This window comes from Engystomops pustulosus, chromosome 7 (assembly GCF_040894005.1).
Source record: "Engystomops pustulosus chromosome 7, aEngPut4.maternal, whole genome shotgun sequence".
In the NCBI taxonomy this organism is placed as follows: domain Eukaryota; kingdom Metazoa; phylum Chordata; class Amphibia; order Anura; family Leptodactylidae; genus Engystomops; species Engystomops pustulosus.
This window is the reverse complement of record NC_092417.1, coordinates 48864505-48887250: the sequence shown is the minus strand read 5'-3', so window position 1 is coordinate 48887250 and position 22746 is coordinate 48864505. Positions and strand designations below refer to the sequence as shown.

General features: G+C 43.4%; 1 protein-coding gene across 3 annotated transcripts in view; it reads right to left on the bottom strand.

Annotated features, from left to right (window-relative positions):
- Positions 1 to 21085, bottom strand: part of SYT16 (synaptotagmin 16) — a 93689-nt gene extending 72604 nt beyond the window's left edge. The window contains exon 1 of one of the 3 annotated variants that reach the window (XM_072115831.1): positions 20832 to 21085. In XM_072115831.1, coding sequence (XP_071971932.1) covers positions 20832 to 20844 — 13 coding nt within the window. In that variant the 5' untranslated portion in view covers positions 20845 to 21085. The other 2 variants (XM_072115832.1, XM_072115828.1) reach the window with 2 other exon arrangements.
- Positions 21086 to 22746: the final 1661 nt, after the last annotated feature.

Genomic DNA, 22746 nt, shown 5'->3' with positions numbered 1-22746 from the left:
AGTATGAAGAACTTCTCTAGAAAGAACATGTTGAGGTCTATAGTTTTACTCTTGGGGATGGGGCTCACAAAGGGACTGTGTGACAGTGGTGAAGCGTGTGGTACAGTGCTGCCATCTAGTGGAGCAAAGAATGAACTGCCTCAGATAAACATTTCATTGTACAAGCAATGACTGCCTGCTCATACATATCACCACCTGTTCACCTTCTGTGTGGGAGCTTTGTATATAGTCTTGGCAGAGATAATCCGCCATAATTATTCACGTCCTTAGCACCTATAATTGTGTTTCATCATCCTTTCATCATCTGTGTAATGCCAACTGCCATGTTGCTATTTTAGCAGCGCAGCTTTGCTGTTTCCATGGAGCTATGCAATAAAACCGCAGAAGGCCAAAGAAGAACGGAGAATAGAAGAGTTTTAGAAATGAGAAAAGAATAACAACATTACAGGGGAGATCCTAGAAACACTGTCTTAACCCTTCAATGGCCTAATGGTCCATATGCTCAATGTCAGCATCTCCCAGATACAATTTCTTCCCCCGGTTCCTATATACAGTATTACAGGTTAAGACTGTGAAGGTCCGGTGTACCATAGTATTCTGTCATAATTGATGAATAAAGTATATAAGATTCTGAACATTGCCTCATTTTCCTTCTTTCTATTAATCATCAGTTTTCCAAATGGCGACCTCATCACATCATGAATCTCTGCGGTCCTATTCAAGCCAGCTGTATAGGTATGCAAGAAGAGCATATTACTAAAAGGGGTGCCACTAGGAGGTCATACACACTCACAAGACCACATTTGAACCCTGAAACTCAAAAAAATGAAGCTGCACCAATTTCACATTGATTGGGCCCTGCTCCTTTAATGGGGCCATAATGCCCACATGTTGGATGTTTGTGGTAACGTACAGCTATGATCAAAGCTAGCTCCAATCACTGTCATTTAGATGCTGCAGTCAATATCAACTATGGCATCTGAGAAGGTCAAGGGAGGGGCCCACCCTGTCATACCTCTAGCACCCTATATTGCCATTGCAGAGTCATAAGCTTTTCATAGTACAGGCGGTCCCCTACTTAAGGACAGGCAGCATCTACAATTATAAAATATACAGTTTCGACTTACATACAAATTCTACTTAAGAACAAACCTCCGGACCCTATCTTGTACGTAACTCGGGGACTGCCTGTACTCCTGAAACCAAAGAAAACTTCTCACCCATCTTTAGTCTGCCATACTAATAGCCGTCTAATAAGATCTTTAAAGGAAACCTACCACCACGGATCTACCTATAAAGATAGACCGGGTGCTAGGTGAATCTATAGGACGTAAGGATAGCCTTTTTAAGGGCTAATCCTCACGTCCCCGCAATTTTTTAATACCTTTTATTTCCCTAATATGCAGATTTACTAAAGAGGCTACTGAGGAGTGGAGTAGCCGGAGCTGAGGCTACACGGCGCGTCTACTCCACGCCCCAGTAGCCTCTTTGACCCTCCTACCAGATGTCTTCTGCCCAAGCTCTTCGTAGCTGCACAACCTTGTTGCATGTGCAGAACAGCAGGCCCTCGTCTGCGCGGTCATAGCTCCGAAGCTGGAGCTTCTGTGCATGCGAAGACAGCAGGCTTCGAGGATGAGGGTGCACAGCTACAAGTAGCTGTGCGCCGAAGACATCTGGTAGGAGGGTCAAAGAGGCTACTGGGGTGTGGAGTAGCTGCACCATGTAGCCTCAGCTCCGGCTACTCCCCGCTCCAGTAGCCTCTTTAGAAAATTTACATATTAGGGGAATAAAAGTGAATAAAAGATTGCGGGGACGTGAGCATTAGCTCTTAAAAGGGCTATCCTCACGTTCTATAGATGCACCTACCACGCGATCTACCTTTATAGGTAGATCATGGTGGTAGGTTTCCTTCAATATTTATGACATATCCTTTGAACTTGCACCTCCCTTATTCAAGTTTGGGAAAAACGCAGTTTGCTGTTCATGCAAGTCTATGGGAGGCGGAAATAGCAGTGTGTAGACTCTCCTATTTTTCGGTGCTCCCATAGACATGAATGGAGAATGACTGCGTGCACACAGCACAAACTCTGCATTCACCCTAGCCACAGAAAGAGGGAGCAGGGCCAGAGGTTACCAGGACTCAAGAGTATCACGTATATTCTTTGAAAAGGCTCCAGACCTTAGGTGCTGAAACTTAGCAGTGGTTACTTGTGAATAAAGGTAACTGTAGCTCTGCCATTTACTTTTTGTTTTTTGATGACCTTGTTCCACGAGTCATATTTTGCATGCATGTGCTGCTTCTTTTTTCAGTTTATGCATATTCTTTGGATGTGTCATGAATATGGGAAGCTTTGATGAGAATACCCCTTAGAGGGGTATACTCATTTTGTCAAATTAATGTTATTGTTTGTATAATGAAAAATTATTTTTTAATATATTTTGTATCAATTCCTTGTGGTTTTCTAGATCTCTGCTTGCTGTCATTCTATAAAAAGCTTCATTGTTTACTTCCAGCGGACAAAAATCTGACCATGGTCACACAGGTGCATGGCTCATTAGTATCACAGAGAGTAATAACAGCAGTGTTTTATAATGAGGCGTGCACCTGTGTGACCATGGACAGATTTCTATAGAATGACAGCAAGCAGAGATCTAGAAAACCATGAGAAATTCCGACAGAAAGTATGTAGGAAAATTGTATAACTTTTTATTATACAAACAATAACATTTAGTTGCTGAAACGGGAAAACTCCTTTAAGTCTGGTCCGTGGTTGAGACATAAAATTTATCTGCTGGGAAACTGTAATAGAAATTAAAGGGGTTGTCCACTTTCAGCAAATAATTTATATGGATTGTGTAAAGAAAAGTTATACAATTTTTCAGTATACTTTTTGTATTAATTCATTATGCAGAGATCTAAAAACCTGTGAGGAATTGATACAGAAAGTACATTGGAAAATTGTATAACTCTTCCTTAAACAAATCATATCAATTATTTGCTGAAAGTAGACAACCCCTTTAAGTGAGTTTCCTTTCTGCACATATGACATATACACTGGTAAGGCTCCTGGGACACACATCAAATAATTCCATTGCACTCATTTCCCTGACAATCTATGGATTTGTACTTTCCTATACAAAGAAAATATCTTACAAAGTACATAGTTTTTACATTAAGTTAAAGGGAACCTGTCAACACCATAGTAAGAAACACCAGGAGTTCGTCCGGACTCCGACGTTGATACAATTATGCTTGAAAATGTGATTCACTCCGGCACCGAAATATATTAAAATTAAAATTTTTTAGGAGTGTTCAAATTTACCTTATACATGGACAAAATCCTTGGTTATATTGACATAATAATGTGGGAAGGCAAATTATAGATGAAAGTAAACCTAAATTGTTCTACTATTGGGCACTTTGAAGAAAATAAGCTCAGGGTGCGCTGACAAGTTTAATTTCTCAGATGCAGTTTTGAAGCCAAAAGCAGGTGTGGATCACAATGGGTGAGAACTAATCATAGAAAGGTGCCACCCTTTATCTTTTCTTCACTCCTCTCCTGGTTTGGACTTTAAAAACTGCATCTGAAAAGCTAAACATATGAACCCACCCTCAAACTTCATGATATAATCCCATTAAACTATTCGTCCCATTACATGTCAGAAATAAAGCATAGCCACAAGGCATTGACCAGTACTGACATCTGCTGGAACAGAGCGGTAGCTGTACTTCTGCCCATTCTAGAAGTATCGCCACTTACTAAGATCAAGGCACAATGCATTAAAGACATCCCTACACGGCTCATCATTTGCCTGACTGCCTCCTCCTAAAAGCTTTATGGTGTAGGTTACACATGCCCAGGAAAGGATTTTGTGAAGGTATTAAAGGGAACCTGTCACCACATTTGCACATATACAGCTAGTCACATGACTTTAAGTACTCAATGATGTAACAAAGCTCTCCATACAGATGAATATCATAACCTGTCAATCAAAACACACAGGGGCACGCCACGGCTGATTGCATATAAATTTATTGTGAAAGACTACAGATGGGACCTGGCTGGTTCTATAGTCTTCCTAAAGCGACTGCTAATTTTGCTAATTTTTGATTCAAAGAGCAGGGAATAAAATGGACTCAGATCTATGTCCCCCATTGTATGTGGTGTGATCACTGTCACCTGCACCAAACACTCCTACTAAATTCACTACGGTGGGGGCACTGTTCTTACATTGAGGGAGTAGCCTCCTGGGGGAAGAAGCAGCTGCTGCAGTCTGTGTGTGCCTATGTCTCCTCATGAATACTCCCCTTCCTCCACACCATCCACCTCCCTCCTCTGCCTGCTCCATGCACATAACAGGGAGTGGGAAGGGGGGAGGAAGCTGCATGAGTGTGGAGGAGAAGAGACAGACACAGGCACACACAGGCTGCAGCTGCTTCCCCCCACCACAAGTAGCAGGGAGCCAGGTAATGTAAAATAAAATAGTATAAACTACTGAAATGATTCAGATTGCTGACCAGGACATGTTTTAAATCAGCACATGAGAGGCTATTGGAACCTGTCACCAGCTAAAAATCACATTCCTGCTGACAGGTTCCGTGAAAGAATTGTTCATTTTTGTTACTTACTTACTAATTGTTACTTAATGGAGTTTAACATTTTTAATTAAACAGCCATGCCATGAAAATGTATGAGATGACAACTATTGTTACCTTTCTTATTGTAAAAAAGGGGGTGCCCCTATATAGTCACAATATGGAAGAACACATCCCATCTGGGAAGGTAAGGGTAATGTATTTGTCAATTAACTCAGATATTTCCTAAGGAATAACAGAGGATTTTCACAATTAATCCAATCACCTCACAGAAAATGATTCAACATTCTAGTCTAGATATCACAACTCACATGTTGTTGGTGTTATATCTAATATTACTCTTACCTTTCAGTGATCTGCCTGGAAATTTTCTGGGCCATAAATAATATATAAGACATTGCGGCAGTGGAGACAAATATAAATCTTACATTTGTACTTCTCTCAGCAAGTCACACTGGGAAACGTCTTCTCGGGACTTCCTTCCTTACAAGTCTCATGAAGACAATGACCATGTGCAGAACAGGATGTAAAGTTATGTTTACAGGGACCAGGACTCCCACTGACTGGCAGCAGTTTTAGAGAATGGAGGGCTCCCCAATAAGAATATCACTCTGTTCACTAAAGGGGTTTTATAGCTATGTTTAAAGGGACTTTCCAGTGACATACAAGTTAGCTCTTATCCACAGAATCACAAGGGCTGGTTGTACCCCTGTTATATCCTGGGATGAAGAGAGCAGACGCTGCATGTGCTAAAGATCTCTACGGCGCCAACAGAGATTGTCGAGTACGACACTTGGATATCTCTGTCAGTGCCAAAGTGATGAATGGAGCAGTTGGCGCATGCGTGTCCCATCACTGAGACCCCACCAATCAGCAAGTTGGCCCTGATCCTGTATTCATTAATGTGTTGCAGGCTCTGACGGTGCAAAGCTCAACAACATCGTCTAGTGCTACAACAGATTCATCATTGTGATGATGAGGTCAGCGCTTGGGTTTGGCAGCCTCGGTGGCCGAACATCCAATCCTGCAAATTGACATTCCCAGCAAGGGTGATGCCACACATGGCGTTTTGAAACAGTTTTTGGTCCGTTTTTAAGCAATCCGTTAAAAAACGTATGCATTAAAAAATGCATCCGTTTTTAAAAAACGCATCTGTTTTTGACAAGTTTTCCAAATTTGCACAATTAACCCTTTCAGGACCTGGCCCTTTTTTGCTTTTTCATTTTTCACTCCACATGATCAAAAATCCATAACTTTTTTATTTTTCCATGTCCAGAGCTATGTGACAGCTTGTTTTCTGCGTAACAAATTACACTTCATAGAGATGGTATTTATTATTCCATGCCGTGTACTGGGAAGCGGGAAAAAAATTCCAAATGCAGTGAAATTGGTAAAAAAAACGCATTTGTGCCGTTTTCTTGTGGGCTTGGATCTTACGGATTTCACTGTGCACCCCAAATGACACGTCTACTTTATTCTTTGGGTCGGTACAGTCACGGGGATACCAAATTTATATAGGTTTTATAATGTTATCATACATTTAAAAAAAATTAAAACCTCCTGTACAAAAATTTTGGGGGGGATTTTGCCATCTTCTGGTGCTAATAACTTTTTTATACTTTGATGTACGGAGCTGTGGGTGGTGTCGTTTTTTGCGGATTTTGATGACGTTTACAATGTTATTGATTTTAGGACTATACGACTGTGTGATCACTTTTTATCGAATTTTTTTATTTTTTTTTAATGAAAAAAAGTGTCATTTTCGACTTTGGGCGCGATTTTCCGTTACGGGATTAAACGCAGTGAAAAACCGTTATCATTTTTTGATAGATCGGGCATTTTCAGACGCGGCGATACCTAATGTGTTTATGATTTTTACTGTTTATTTATATTTATATCAGTTCTAGGGAAAGGGGGGTGATTTGAGTTTTTAGGGTTTTTTATTATTATTTTTTTTTTACTTTTTTTTATTTTTATTTTTACTATTTTTCAGACTCCCTAGGGTACTTTAACCCTAGGTTGTCTGATCGATCCTATCATATACTGCCATACTACTGTATGGCAGTATATGGGGATTTTATTCCTCATACATTACACATTGTAATGCATGGGTTAACCCGAAGTATCCTCGGGTCTTCGTGAGATGACGTCACGGGGAGCAGTGATCCTCGAAAAGATGGCGGTGCCCACGCAAAGCTGCCGGCGGCGATCAACGGGAAAACACCCGCGATTGGTGCTGGCACCGATTGCGGGTGTTACCGGTAAGCCTTTGCTGCAATATGCAGCAAAGACTTACCGGCTATGGAGAGGGCTCAGCGCGTGAGCCCTCTCCATGCACCCGCGGCCGACCCGTGACGTGCTATTACGTCACGGGTCGTGAAAGGGTTAAAAACGGACAAAACGGATGCGTTTCCAAAAAACACATGAGTTTTTTTTAACGCATGCGTTTTTTAACGGACTGCTTAAAAACGGACCAAAAACGGTTTCAAAACGCCATGTGTGGCATCACCCTAACCAGCGATGGCGAGTTTTAATTTTTGGGGGTACACAGACTATTTCCAGCCCAGCCTCGCCCACTTTTCCAGGTACCATGCCCCCTTTATAGAGGCCACTACCCTATGGCCGCGGTCACACGTACCGCTAGGCGTCCGTTTATAACGCCACGCTAGCGTACACAGGGAGGTCCTCGGACTGAATGCACATGCATTTCATATGCGACCTATATCAGACGAGTCAGAAATATTCCAAAAAATGGTCTTCCTATTATTCGTCTTGGAAAGGTATGAATAAATTGACAACTGGGTGTCAGTATTATTTTTGTTTATAGTACTTGTTCCTACTCTATTTAGGGTAATGCCACACATGGCGTTTTGAACACGTTTTTGGTCAGTTTTTAAGCAATCCGTTAATAAACGCATCCGTTTTTAAAAAACGCATGTTTTTGACAGGTTTTCCTAATTTGCGCAATTAAAAACGGACCAAAAATGGTTTCAAAACGCCATGTGTGGCATCACCCTTAATCAGGCTGATAGTAAGGGTAGATACCATAGTACCAGGGGGAGTATGTAATTAGGTGGATCTATGCTTGCTTTAAGGATACATTGTTGCAGTAGAATATCTGTTCTGATCTTATTGTGCTCCCACAGCTGATGGTTTGTTACAGTATATCAAACTATGACCCCATGAACCCGGATTTTTTCCCTGTGCATGGTCCGAGATTCACAAAGAATGAGTGTATGCCTCATATTTTCCAGATCATACTTCTGCAGATGTTACCCATGGCGGTTAATCCAAGCACACAGGATGAGAATCATTTACTCGCCCGCAGTTGAGGACTGTAGAGATGTGCGCAGTTGCTGAGTTCATTTTAGAGATGACTGCATCGATTAAAACACTGTAACAAAATCTCAGCTCACTATGGGCATTGTCTCCCTGACACCGCAGTGGATATAAGGCTGCATGAATTAGTAATCTGCGTCCTGTTACTAGGCCGTCTTGTAGAAATCGTTCTGTGACCACACAACCCCCTGGTCACATGGGCTGCGGATCAAGCTGTGTCCTACATCAAGATGCATGGAGAAAACTGCTCATTACCTTAGATACTAACAGCCAATTATACTAGAAATATTACTAGAAACATCTAATATGCTATTTCAATGTGTGTGGCATGAGCAATAGGATGTGGCTAGTACTAGAGCAGGGGTCAGGAACCTTTTTGGCTGAGAGAGCCATAAGCCCCACATATTTTAAAATATAATTCTGTGAGAGCCATACAATATACTTAAAGGGACACTGACAGAACAATGGCTCCAGCAGTCATTAGTACAGAAAGGAGTGTTCCTCCCCCCTGTACTAAGCCTCCATTGGACCGAAACAATGGTAATTCCCTTTAAAATAAAAAATAGATAATTTACATTCGAGCTTGTCCCTGTACAGACGCCAACCGCTACAGAACATCCCCATACAGACGCCAACCGCTACAGAACATCCCCATACAGACGCCAACCGCTGCAGAACATCCCCATACAGGCGCCAACCGCTGCAGAACATCCCCATACAGACGCCAACCACTGCAGAACATCCCCATACAGACGCCAACCGCTGCAGAACATCCCCATACAGACGCCAACCGCTGCAGAACATCCCCATACAGACGCCAACAGCTGCAGAACATCCCCATACAGACGCCAACCGCTGCAGAACATCCCCATACAGACGCCAGCCGCTGCAGAACATCCCCATACAGACGCCAACCGCTGCAGAACATCCCCATACAGACGCCAACCGCTGCAGAACATCCCCATACAGACGCCAACCGCTGCAGAACATCCCCATACAGACGCCAACCGCTGCAGAACATCCCCATACAGACGCCAACCGCTGCAGAACATCCCCATACAGACGCCAACCGCTGCAGAACATCCCCATACAGACGCCAACCGCTGCAGAACATCCCCATACATACGCCAGCCGCTGCAGAACATCCCCATACAGACGCCAGCCGCTGCAGAACATCCCCATACAGACGCCAGCCGCTGCAGAACATCCCCATACAGAAGCCAACCGCTGCAGAACATCCCCATACAGACGCCAACCGCTGCAGAACATCCCCATACAGACGCCAACCGCTGCAGAACATCCCCATACAGACGCCAACCGCTGCAGAACATCCCCATACAGACGCCAACCGCTGCAGAACACGTGCACGGGCACAACAGGGGCCCCGGACATACGGCCAAATATGGGCCCCTGGTCTTTTCAGGCATATTAGCAGTTGCTGCGGCTGTAGTTACGCCCCTGGATACGAGCACCGGCTGCGAGCCAGATGCGGCCATCAAAAGAGCCATATCTGGCTCGCGAGCCATAGGTTCCCGACCCCTGTACTAGAGTATTGAAAGCGGGGTAAATAAAATTATAATTGAAAAAACTCTGGAGGAAGAGATTTGCCTAAATGACATTGTTGTTAACATTTGCATTGAGAGTCCGTTCACATGTAGGGTTAGTACATGCGTTTTCAAGCTGAAAAAAGGAGATTTGCCTGATTACATTGCTGCCAACATGGCGTTTACAAAGCTGTGTGAGGGCTTATTTTGTGTGTAACGAATTTCACTTTCCCTTGAAATATTTGTAAAGTTTTCTCCTTTTGGGAATGTGTAAATTTTAGGGCTAAATGAACGTATAACCGGAACAATTTGACCATTCTAAATTTCACCTCCATTTTGATTCAATTACTATGAAGATCTCAAGGGGTTAACAATCTTCCTGAAAGCTGTTTCTGATAGTTTGAGGGGTGCAGTTTTGAAAATTGGCTGATTATATAGGGGGGTTTTGATGTTAAAAGTAAAATTTAATTCAAAACAGTATTTATCCCCAAAATAGATACGGAAAAGTGATATTGGAATTGTAAGCCGCGTCCCATCAAAATAAATTATCCAGATATTTCAAAAATTATGAAAATGTAAAGTAGACATATAAGAAATGTTATTCAACAACTTATTTAGGTGGTACATCTATCTGCCTGAAAATGCGATGATTTAGAATTTCGAAATTGGAATTTTTTTTCAAAAATTCATAATTTTTTTCCTTTTTTTGTAAATAAACCCAAAACTTATCAGCCGACATTTACCACTAAAATGAAGTACAACATGTGGGGAAAAAACTATCTCAGAATCGTTTTGATAAGTAACAGTGTTCAAAAGTTATAACCATATAAAGTGACGCAAGTCAGAATCCAAAAAATGGACTGAGCCTTAAGCTGTAAAATGGCTGTGTCCTTAAGGGGTTAAAGAACCAATGAGGCCGCGGTCACACGTACCACTAGGCGTCCGTCATAATGCTAGCGCACAGGGGGAGGTCCTTGGCCCGTACGCACATGCGTTTCCAGGGAAACGCATGCGATTGTTAAGCCGATCGCATGCGTTTCTCTGGAAACGCATGTGCGTTCGGGCCGAGGACATCCCCCTGTGCGCTAGCGTCGTGTTATGAACGGACGTCTAGCGGTACGTGTGACCGCGGCCTAAGATTTATTTACTGAAATGGGTTAGGCTTAACCCTAAGGGTGATACCACACATGGCGCTTTTGGTCCGTTTTTTCCCAATTATCTTAATAAATAAACAGGTTGTAAGCAGCCAAATGCATGGTAAACAGCCAAAAACTGACTGAAAATGGATGTTTAAAAACGGACCCCTAAGGGTGAAGACACACGTGGCGTTTTTAGGCCGTTTTTACTAAGTGCATTTTCAGATCGTTAAAAACGCATGCGCTAAAAAACGCACCCGTTTTTTTAAAAAATGCATGCGTTTTTTGAAAACGCATGCGGTTTTTTGAAAACGCATGCGGTTTTGTCAGTTTTTAATTGCGCAAATTCGGAAAACCGGACAAAAACTCATACATTTTTAAAAACCGGATGCGTTTTTTAACGCATGCGTTTTTAAAGATCTGAAAACGCAATAACTATAAACGGCCCAAAAACGGCCTAAAAACGCCACGTGTGTCTTCACCCTAAGGGTGATGCCATACATGGCGTTTTTTGGTCCATTTTGCATGCTTAAAAAGGGACCAAAAATGCTATATGTCAAATCACCCTAACCCCTTTAAAGGAAACCTACCACTGCCCGCATGATGAAATCATGCGGGCAGTGGTAGGTTTCCTTTAAGTTGCCAATATGAATCATCTATAAGGTGTTGTTTATAGTACTGGTCTTTTTGTATGCAGAAAAGAGGTATTAAGGGTAGGCCAAGGTTTCTAGGCCCTCACATTACACCGGTGGATGTTTAGACTCTTACCATCTTCATGCTCAGGGCACGTTCACACAATGCGTTGCGTCACATCTTTTGATGCGTTTTTGACGCATTCCAAAGGCTTCAGCCTGGATCACATGCTGAGGTTGTATTGTGTTTCCACTGCATCTGCTAAAATGCAATGTAACCTCAGCATGTGATCGAGGCTGAAGCTTTTGGAATGCGTCAAAAACGTATTAAAAAAACAACGCATCGTGTGAAAGCGCCCTCACTGTTACATGTATTAAAGGATAGGTAAGGCTCTGTCTGTTTTATAGCTAGCACTGCGTTCCATCTGTTTGATTGGACTCCATACTGAAAATTGCAGGACACCTGGTTGATATGAATAGTGTGAGGCCGCAGTCACACGTTCCGCTAGCCTTGCGTTCATGACGCGACCCTAGCGCACAGGGGGCGGGCCTCGGGCGATCACACATGCTTTTCCAGAGAAACGTATGCAATCGGGTTATCGATCGCATGCGTTTTCCTGGAAACGCAAGTGCGATTGGCCCAATGCAACACAAAGCTAGCAGAACGTGTGACCGCGGCCTAAGGCCGGCACCACACAGGGCGCTTTGTCTGCGCTTGCAAACGCAAACGCAGACAAAGTCGCGCCCACCGGGGCGGGCCTCGGCTCGATCGCATCGGCGCAGGCACCGGCCTAAGGCGTGGCGCCGGCCTAAGGGTTTTCCAGAGTCCTTTTAAAGTAGACATGGATTAGGTATTATAGGTATTCACATGGGTAAGGATTGGAAACTCCTGATCTGCAGTTACATGAAAGCAATAACTTCTGTGTATAACCATATACAACTGGGAGTTGCTCTTTAAGCAATTTCCCCTGTAAAGCAGAAGTGTTCTTCATTGTTCTCTGTTCATGCAGGTTATATATTAGGGGTTTCTGAATGCATCTAACCAAGCAATGACTGCTGTTCAAAGCCAGAATACAACAGGACCCAGAACAGAGCTGTGTTGATGAACTTACTGCACTGTAGTCCCTTGAGGTGTGAACACTGACTTCATTTTAACTGTTTAACGAGCAGCATATTTTCTATTATAAAAAGACACATATTTATATACCGTACCTTTCAGGCCCGGCGCCAGCACCCGGCCAACCCGGGCAAGTGCCGGGGCCCCGGGGTACTGGAGGGGCCCACTCGGGCCCCCGGATCAATTGTACCAGTGTCGCTATAAGACACTGGTACAATTGATCACCATCGGGATCGATCACTTTTCTGCCTCTATACTGCGCTTGTCGGGAGCGCAGCATAGAGGCAGAATCTAAAACTCACCTGTCCCGGTTCCAACGATGCAGCGCTCCGCAGGGTATGCGACGGCTTTGAAGCCGGCGCACATGATGACGTCATCGGATCACGTGTACCGGCTTCAGAGCCGGCGCGTACGGGAGGCCCAGGCTGAAGACAGCTGCAGGCGCTGCTCCGGGGGAACCAGGAAAGGTGAATTATTTCTTTTTTCTTTTCCGGAGGTGAGTCAGGGTGTCCGTGGGGGGGTCAGTGTGTATACAGGGGGAGAGGGAGGGGGGGGGGGTGTTAGTGTGTCAGCAGGGGGGGTCATTGCGTCCACAGGGGGAGGGAGGGGGTCAGTGTGTCCACAGGGGGAGGGAGGGGGTCAGTGTGTCCACAGGGGGAGGGAGGGGGTCATTGTGTCAGCAGGGGGGTTCAGTGTGTCCGGGTTCAGTGTGTCCGCAAGTGGGGGGGGGGGGGTTCAGTGTGTCCGGGTTCAGTGTGTCTGCAAGTGGTGGTGGGGGGGGGGGGGGGTTCAGTGTGTCCGCAGGGGAGGGGGGGGGGGTTTCAGTGTGTCCGCAAGTGGTGGTGGTGGGGGGGTTCAGTGTGTCCGTGGGGAGGTGGGGGGGGATCAGTGTGTCCCCGGGGTCAGTGTGTCCGCAGGGGGAGGGGGCGCAGTGTGGCCACTGGAGGGCGGTCCACGGAGGGGCCCACTAAGGCTCTGTCGCCCAGGGGCCCACTAAAACCTGGAGCCGGCCCTGGTACCTTTATACATAAACATATAGTTCATACAATTGCACACACATACACACACATATAGAGCATATACACATCACTCACACACAGTGCCATATACAAAAATACAACATATATACACATCACAGATACACACATACATTATATACACACACATTTATATACCTCTATACATAAACATACAGTTCATACAATTGCACACACATACACACATGTAGAGCATCAAACATCAAACACACACACATCAAACACACACATACAGTGCCATATACAGAAATACAACATATATACACACACATACATTATATACACACACAGTGCCATATACAGACGTACAGCATATATAGATATGTACACACCATATACACATACAGCATATACACATCATATGTACAGTATGTTATATACATAGTATGCCGTACAATGTGCAGCACAATATGTATTTAATGGTGCACATCCTCCATTCTTTAGTGTCTGGTTGGATGATAGGGCCCCCTGACACCGCGGGCCCCATAGCAGCTGCTATTGCCGCTACCATTGTATTTATGCCCCTGGGCATATCCTAGTGTTGTGATGAATATAACCCTTCTTATAACCAAACTACTATCATTCTATATCTGATGGCTGGGCCCTTACAAGTAGAGTATACCTTTGAACTATCCAGGATCCAGCAGAATAATCTCGGATTTCGGGCTCCGTCCCTCTGCCCTTTCCTGGAGTTCTTAAGAGAGGTAATGCATAGATGTATTGTCGTAAGTTCTCTGTATTATCACTGAGCCTCTGGTGCTGTACTACGCACAGCAGTAGGGAGGAGGAGGGCAGCTGCATTGGGTCAGGGAGAGGTAAGTACCTGGTGTTTATTATTTTTTTATTAACAACAAGGGGTAGCTGCTTAAGGTGAGTAATATAAGGGGAGCTGGGGGGATAATAAGAGGGGAAGATGTTTGGGGGCTAATATGAGGGAAGCTGTTAGAAAGAGGGTGCCCAACATCAGGGGGGTCAGAGTATGAAGTTGTGGTTAGGAACTCTCATAATATGAGGGAAAGCTGGTTGGAACTAAATAAAATAGGAGGGAACTGCAGGGGGGCACAATATGAGGGGGAGCTGGCAGAGGTGAATATTCCTGAGAGCTGGGGGCACAATGTAAGGGGGTAGTCATACTGTATGAGTAATGGGCAGGGCAAAAGACAGGGCTTAGGGCAGAAAGAATTTCCACATCGCCCTATGCAAGCTGCATCTTTTGTCTCTCTTTGCTGCAGAAGCTGGGAGTTATGGTAGCTACCGCTGCTTTCTACTTACCACTACACTGGATAGATGGCCATTTTCATAGGTTGTAGAAAGACATTAAGGAAGTTCTCTACGATAAGCTATTGCCATCTTCTGCTTTATTATTGGGGACCAGAGAGTCCTCCTCTGACTAATGGACCATCTTTCTTTTACCAGAGCCACAAGGTGACAGTGTGGTATCACCATGTATATGAAACCCATACATAAGTTTTATACAGGACCACTATAACACAACAAGCCTATTTTATACCACGCCAATAGGTGCCACACAAAATTCAGCCTTATTATTTTCAATCTGCTTTTCAACATCTATTTACTCTTAAATATGTAATAAAAAGATACTAATGGGTATAAACAGATGCTACATTATTCTGATAACCAGATTTCAAAAACATTTGTCAGTGCGAGACAGATTGAGTTGGAAAGCATCTGTTTTCATCCATAGTTTCATCTTCTTAAAAGACAGAAACAGCTGCTGAACGTAGATCGTGCAGTTTATTTTAATTTGCGTCTAGGACCACAAAGAGAGGTCATATCATATCTAACCAACACAACAGTGCCATAAGTGCCAAAACTTTCAGAAACTAAATTTATATTAGACAGTGGATAGTTGTCGGGGAGTTACAGTTCTCCTTTTGGAGACTGCCAATTAAGGCCAACATGTAGGTGTGTGGAGTCTTATAGCCATGGATGCTCCACTAGGGGGATTCTGGGAAAGTATGCAAAGTTTTCCAGGATGGGATAAAGGAAAACCACGCCTCTTTTAGCCACCTTGTAAGGCAGCTCCTTTTACACCAAGCATGACCTACAAGAGGCGACCTCTTTGCGTCAGTCACGTGACCCGAGGCGCGCAGTGCAACCTGGAGGAGCCTAGCCGCCATTATCGTCAGACCTGCAGTATTGCAAGCCCGGAGGCGTATAGCCGTTGGGCTAATGACTGCACAAAGGGGTCTTAGTTAGCGTCACTCACCCTCTTTCCGGATTGCGTTTCCCACCCGCCCTCCCTTTGTTTAAGGTGCTTTCGGCGTTGCTTTTGTCACAGCTGGCGGTTAGTTGGGTTATTTGCCTACATGCCCATTGGCTGGCAGGCATACAGGTGGGAGGGGTTTTGTTGCTCTTGGTTTGTTATTTAAATTTGTTACCTGTTCAATTTATGTTTTAAATAATACAAAAAAACAATATAAAAAAAAATACAAGATGTTTATTACAATAATATATAAAGCTGTGGCCGACCCTCATGTCAACCCACATATGTTTAACTTTAATACAAGTCTCTGTGTGTTTATTTATCGGCGAAAATTGGTTTAGGGTTAAAGGGGCCTGTGCTCCCGGTGGTTTATGGTTTTAATTTTATTTGGGCAGTCAAGCTACAGGGAAGAAGACATCACTGGGTAAGTATATAAGTTTATTATTATATTATTTTTAAAGGGAGGAGGCTAGGGGTATTTTAGTAGTAAAGGGAGGGTGCTAGGGGTATTTTAGTAGTAAAGGGAGGCGGCTAGGGGTATTTTAGTAGTAAAGGGAGACCTCTAGGGGTATTTTAGTAGTAAAGGGGGGCCGCTAGGGGTATTTTATTAGGGAAGTAAGGCCGCTAGGGGCATTTTAATAGTAAAGGGAGGCCGCTGGGGTATTTTATTAGGGAAGGAAGGCCGCTGCTGGACATGTTATTAATGAGGGGAGGCCGCTGCTGGACATGTTATTAATAAAGGGAGGCCGCTGCTGGACATGTTATTAATGAGGGGAGGCCGCTGCTGGACATGTTATTAATAAGGGGAGGCCACTGCTGGACATGTTATGAATAAGGGGAGGCTGCTGCTGGACATGTTATTACAAAATTAGTTTTTTTTCTAAAGGTGACACAGCACCCGAGTTATCCTCGTTTTTTTGGCAAATTTTGACACACCAAGCTCAAAAGGTTGCCCATCACTGCCTTATGACATGATGCAGAATTAAAACCAAACCAGTATATCTATTCCAGAAGGAACAGACTCCCAAATGTAGACAGCACTGTTTCAACCTGATTGGGTCTTCTCAGTACAGTGTAGGGAACTGGTTTGGCTGGGTGAGAGGCTTGTGACTAGGGTTGGGAAAGGGAGCTGCCTTACAAGGTAGCTCAAAGTAGCGTTGTTTTCCTTATCCCATCCTGGAAAATTTAAAAAATGAATAACACAAAACTTAAAACATATTTTCCCAGAATCCCCCAGGTGGAGCATCCATGGCTATAAGACTCCACATGCCTACACGGTGGCCTTTATTGGAAGTCTCAGTAAGGAAAACTCTTACTTCCTGACCCTAGTCACAAGCGCTCACATAGCCAAATCAGTTCCCTACACTGTACTGAGGAGACCCAGCCAGATGGAAACAGCGCTGTCTACAGTTGGGAGTCTGTTCCTTCTGCAATAGAAATACTGGTTTGGTTTTAATCCCGTATCATGTCATAAGGCCTCTTGTAAGTCATGCTTGATGTACAGAGAGCTGCCTTACAAGGTAAGTAGAAGAGGTGTGGTTTTCCTTATCCCATCCTGGAAAACTTTGCATATTTTCACAGTGGATAGTTGTATCATTCCAAGAAATGGAGGTGACCACATATAGGAACGTTAAAGAGGTACTCCGCTCACAAATTTTACCCTACCCAGAGCACAGCAGAGAATTTGGGTCCTTTGCACCCCAAATGAAAGATGTAGGCTGAAGCTTAAGTGCTTACAGGGGTATTTCCATTACAGCAAATGTATGTCATTCTTTTTATGATAAAAAGTTATACTATTTTCCAATATACTTTCTGTATCAATTCCTTACAGTTTTCTAGATCTCTGCTGCCTGTCATTCTATGGAAAGCTTCTATGTTTACTACCATGGTCACACAGGTGCACAGATCATTATAACAAACATCTGTGGTTACTGTCTGTCATATAACGAGCTGCGCACCTGTGTGACCACGGTCAGATTTATGTCCACTCGTAGTAACCATAGAAGCTTTCTATAGAATGACAGCAAGCAGAGATCTAGAAAACTGTAAGGAATTGATACAGAAAGTATATTGGAAAATAGTATAACTTTTTATCACAAAAACAATAATTTCCTGAAATGGGAGTACCCCTTTAAGTTGGGCGATATGATCTGTAGAGTTTCCATATACTCTCCATATATACAGGTTTATTGGTAAAATATGTTGTTGGATGCTATCTGTTTTACTCTACTTCAATAAAGAAAGAATGATAAAGATAAAAATAAATAAATAAAATAAATAAAAACATGTTATGTTAGGTCAATTAGGTCAACCGTACCGTTCCGTACCCGGGAAAAAGATAGGACCTGTCCTATCTTTTCCTGCAATACGGCGCCGTGCGCCATAGGTAGCTATGGAGAGGGGCGGGGGTGAGCTGCGCTCACCTCCTCCTCCTCTCCCCGTACACTGCCGTTGCCCGCTACGGTACGGTACGGGCGAGCAACGGCAGTGTGAATATAGCCTAACAGTATAGAGCTACACTTATGATACTGTAGGCTTCAGATATGAAATCCGCCAGAAATCTGCCATTCAGTTATTTGTATTCTAGAAACTGTAGTCCTATTCTTACTGTCCTGCTAGAAAATAGGACAACAGGATGGTTGACTGTTTCTAAAAACAACTAGAAGACGGATATTTTAGATTCAGCTTGTGGACAGTAAAGGATAAGTTAAGGATTGGGTAAGTAATAAGTAAATGCACAGTTACTCAATTTTTGATTTCTAAAAATAAGCATACCTGCAAACTTTTGGATTAAAAAAAAGTTGGACAAAAGACAAAAGCCCTTTTCTTCTAAGTCACACCCACTGCCCAGCCCATTGCTCCACCTAAAATGTATAATATCAATGCCCATTGCCCCTGTCCTCCATCCCTCTCATATTGTGGCCTCCTGTCCTCCATCCTCCCTCATATTGTGGCTGCCTGTCCCCCATCCTCCCTCATATTGTGGCCCCCTGTCCTCCATCCACCTCATATTGTGGCCCCCTGTCCTCCATCCTCCCTCATATTGTAGCCTCCTGTCCACCATCCTCCTCATACTATGACCTCCTGTCCTCCATTCCACCTCATATTTGGTTCCCCTCTTCCATCATATTGTGTCCCCCTGTCCTCTATCCTCCCTCATATTATGGCCTCCTGTCCTCCATCATATTGTAGTCCCCTGTCCTCCATCACCCTCTTATTGTGGCCCAATGTCCTCCATCCTCCCTCATATTGTTGCCTCTGTCTTCCATCTGCCTCATATTGTGTCCTTATGTCCTTAAACTTCCCTCATATTGTGGCCCCCAGTCCTCCATCCTCCCTCATATTTTGGCCTCCAGTCCTCCCCTGTTGTTGTGTATAAAGCAAAAAAAATATTACTTAACTTTCCATCATGCCCCTGTAGCATCCCTGCTTCCTCTTCTTCTGAGGCTCTATTGTTGATTCCGATAGGAAGGGCAGGACCAGCATAGGGTAGAAGCTACCACCACACATCCCTTCTACAGAGCAGAATCAGACATGTGGAGGCAACATGAGCTGATCCTGCCTCCTGAAGGGACACCACAGGACATTCTCCCAACCGCCCGGGTCGGCGGGATAGCGCAGAAAAATCTGGTCCCTCCAAATCCGGGAAGAGGTGGGAGCTGTGTATAACTTGTATAACAGTACCAAAAGAAGGACTTATAAGGCTATGTTTAGAATACACAAATCTTGATCCATCATTGGACAGTTATATTTGTTTGCAAAAGTATTCATATTTTTAAATGTTAATTATTAAACTTCTAATTTTTAAATGTTATAATGATAAATGCGCAGCTAAAGGTAGTCCTACAAAGTGCCTACAAAGTAGGAATGTTCACTACCCAGAACCGCAGGTCACGTCAGGACAGGATGACTTGAGACTTCCTGAAGTGGTTATGATGGAGGGGGATGCAGACAGTGCTGATTGAAGGACAGGAAGTTCTGCTGGCTGGGGGTCAAGTAACCCACTGCCCCCCCGTGGCGAACAAAAAACTTTATGAGGGTAAACAATTTAAACAGAGTAAGTCCCCCAGAGTAATACAGTCACCCATATTATAGTAATATGCAGTACTTATCCCTCTACATTTGTGCCTGTTAAAAAACAGGAAAAGTTCTAGGGGTATGAATACTACACCCACTGGAACACTGGAGACTGACCCAATAGCAAGCGGTCCTAGAAAATGAAACAATGTGTAGCTTTCAAGTTTTTTTCCTCTTGAATATTTCTATTATTATTGAACATTATTGCTCCTGGACTGGTGGCCACCCATGATCTATTTTTACTGAGAGAGTTAAATTCCAAGCTCTATAAGGCACATACAGCAACTAATCTCACGGCGCTGTGCATCCATCACTGCCCTGCAAGAAATCACTAACACTTGAATGAGCAACACATTTCCTCCAAATGGACACAAAGCTGTTATGTCTAATCAATATCTCTGACTATTTAATAACTTATCACCCCCAGGGGGTAGGTGAGAGCACTATAGCACCAGGTCTGTTGTAATTGTCTTAAACTAGATGGCACCCACCTTGGCACCTAAGAAACCCCTCATGCAACACACGTAGAGGGGGGGGGGGATATATAAACAACACAGAAACACTGAGAGAAGACAAAATATGACTTGTCATCCTTCACTCCTATCAATCAACCATTAACTCCTTCCCTAACCCCAAATCTAATGTATAGAAACTGATATTAAGGTAGCTCCTTACTTCACTGGCCCCATAGGTTATATATATATAGTACAGTTTTCTGCTCTTATATCCACGTGAGAATATTAGAACTGGCAGACATAGCAAATACATACAAAAGGAAAGAAAGGAAAGTGTCTTCCATCAAGTACAATATGTATCAGAATTCTAACATATCATAACATATCACCCCATCCACATTCTCTGCTATAGAGATGACACATAATACACTAACATAATAACAATATTAATACACGCTTCCATGTACACACAGCTAGTGTGATCCACATACAAGACCCAGACATCCAGCAGTCACACAGATTCCTCCCTCTTGTACCTACCTCCCCATCCTCCTCCATTGCTTCCTATTGCAGATTTGCCAGGAGGGGTTGGTACCTGCTTATCAAATGTAAACTAAATGACTGCACCATCCCCTTCCCTGGCTTCTCCCCATCACATTCATATACTCACTGTCTGTGGCCATGGTGCTTGGTGCAGAGGAAGCCCCCCCCTAGCCTAGCAGCAGCTTGCAGGGAGGATGCTGAGAGGCTTCATGTTACAGTCCAGGAGAGGAGATGATGCAGCTGGCCTGTTGTATGATGACCCTGCTCTACCCATCACACACTCCAGCTGCACATCACTACCTCCTATGAGGTGTTACTGCTCAGGGCTAAGCAATCCGCTGCAGAGAAGTCACTGGAGAGTGGATGCTGAGCTAGAAGAAGCATATGCTGCCTGCTCATCATTTCACATTGGCATCAGGACAACTGTCATAACACATTTCATTATTCCATATCTGTGTGTCCTGTTACGGCCAGAGACTCAATGATTGTCCACACCGTGCAGCCACTATAATAATCATAATAATAAAAATAATAATTCCTTTATTTATATAGCGCACACATATTCTGCAGCGCTGCACAGAACTTCAAATCAGTCCCTGTCCCCAATGGGACTCCCAATCTAATCAACTTACCAGTAAGTTTTGGAGCATGGGAGGAAACCGGAGGACACGGAGGAAACCTATGCGAACACGGAGAGAATATAATAATAATTCTTTATTTATATAGTGCACACAGATTACGCAGCGCTGCACAGAGCTTGTCAAATTGGTCCCTGTCCCCAAGGGGCTCACAATCTAAACAACCTAACAGTATGTTTTAGAGTGTGGGAGGAAACCGGAGTACCCGGAGGAAACCCACGCTAACACAGAGAGAACATACAAACTCTTTGCAGATGTTGACGTGGGTGGGATTCGAACCCAGGACTCCAGTGCTGCAAGGCAGAATTGCTAACCACTCAGCCTATACAAACTCTTTGCATATCATATATGACAATGCTTCAACTTCAAGGAAAGTCTTAAAGGTAACGTACCAAATGTAGAAGAGAAAAATAAAATGCTGTATGTTCCTTTAGTTTATATGTCACATTTTACATTTTACAGCACCTGAATCCCTAACTAACCTCTTCACCCCTCCATTACCAATGGTCATTGGTCCAAGTCAATCGGTTCTGCTGAAGAAATCTTTACATATTCGTATGATCTTTACATAGTTTTTTTCATGACATTTAAAACCCATTTGTAACAGAAGAATTAACAGACAAATAATTTTTTTTTAAATGTTTTTTCCAATTAAAAAAAAAACAGTAAAACAGGATAAACCTTTTATAAGCCTTCCCATGTGCCGTTTTTGTTGCGTTTTTAAACACATATGCGTTTCTAATTAAATGTAATGAAACGCATGCATTTCATTGGAAACATATATGTGTTTTGGCCAAAACCCCTCCCACTTGGGTTTTGTATATGTTTAAAAACGCAACAAAAACGGCACGTGGGAAAGCGCCCTGTAGCTCCTTCTCTATTCTGCCTTCAGCTGACAGGCCGCAGAGGGGCTCACCTTAACATAGAAACACAGTTCTGGTGTTATATATAAGAGGAGATTCTCCCCTTTAATATGACATCAGAACTGTGTGTCTAGGTGCCCTGGTTCAGTAATTAATATCAATTTGAAAAGGATAATTGTCTTTACATCTATAAACGTAAACGTGTTCTATGCACATGTATATACATATAGGACATTCATAGCTGTATAGTAGTGGTAAGGGATTATTCACACCATGAACTACAAAAACCCTAAAAATACAGACCCCCCAGACTTGATCTAAACAAAGATCCAAGATTTTCTACATTTATGCAGACAATACCAGCCCCAAATCATATTTTTCCACTCATCTTTTCTGTGTCTGTCAGGCACCACTGAGTGAGGATGCAGCAATCTGTACATGTAGCAGATTATCATGTGGAAAATACACATGAAAATCCACATCCAATGTGCACTGTTTTTATGTGCTTCTCATGCGGATTTGTCTATTTAGTGTTGCGGTT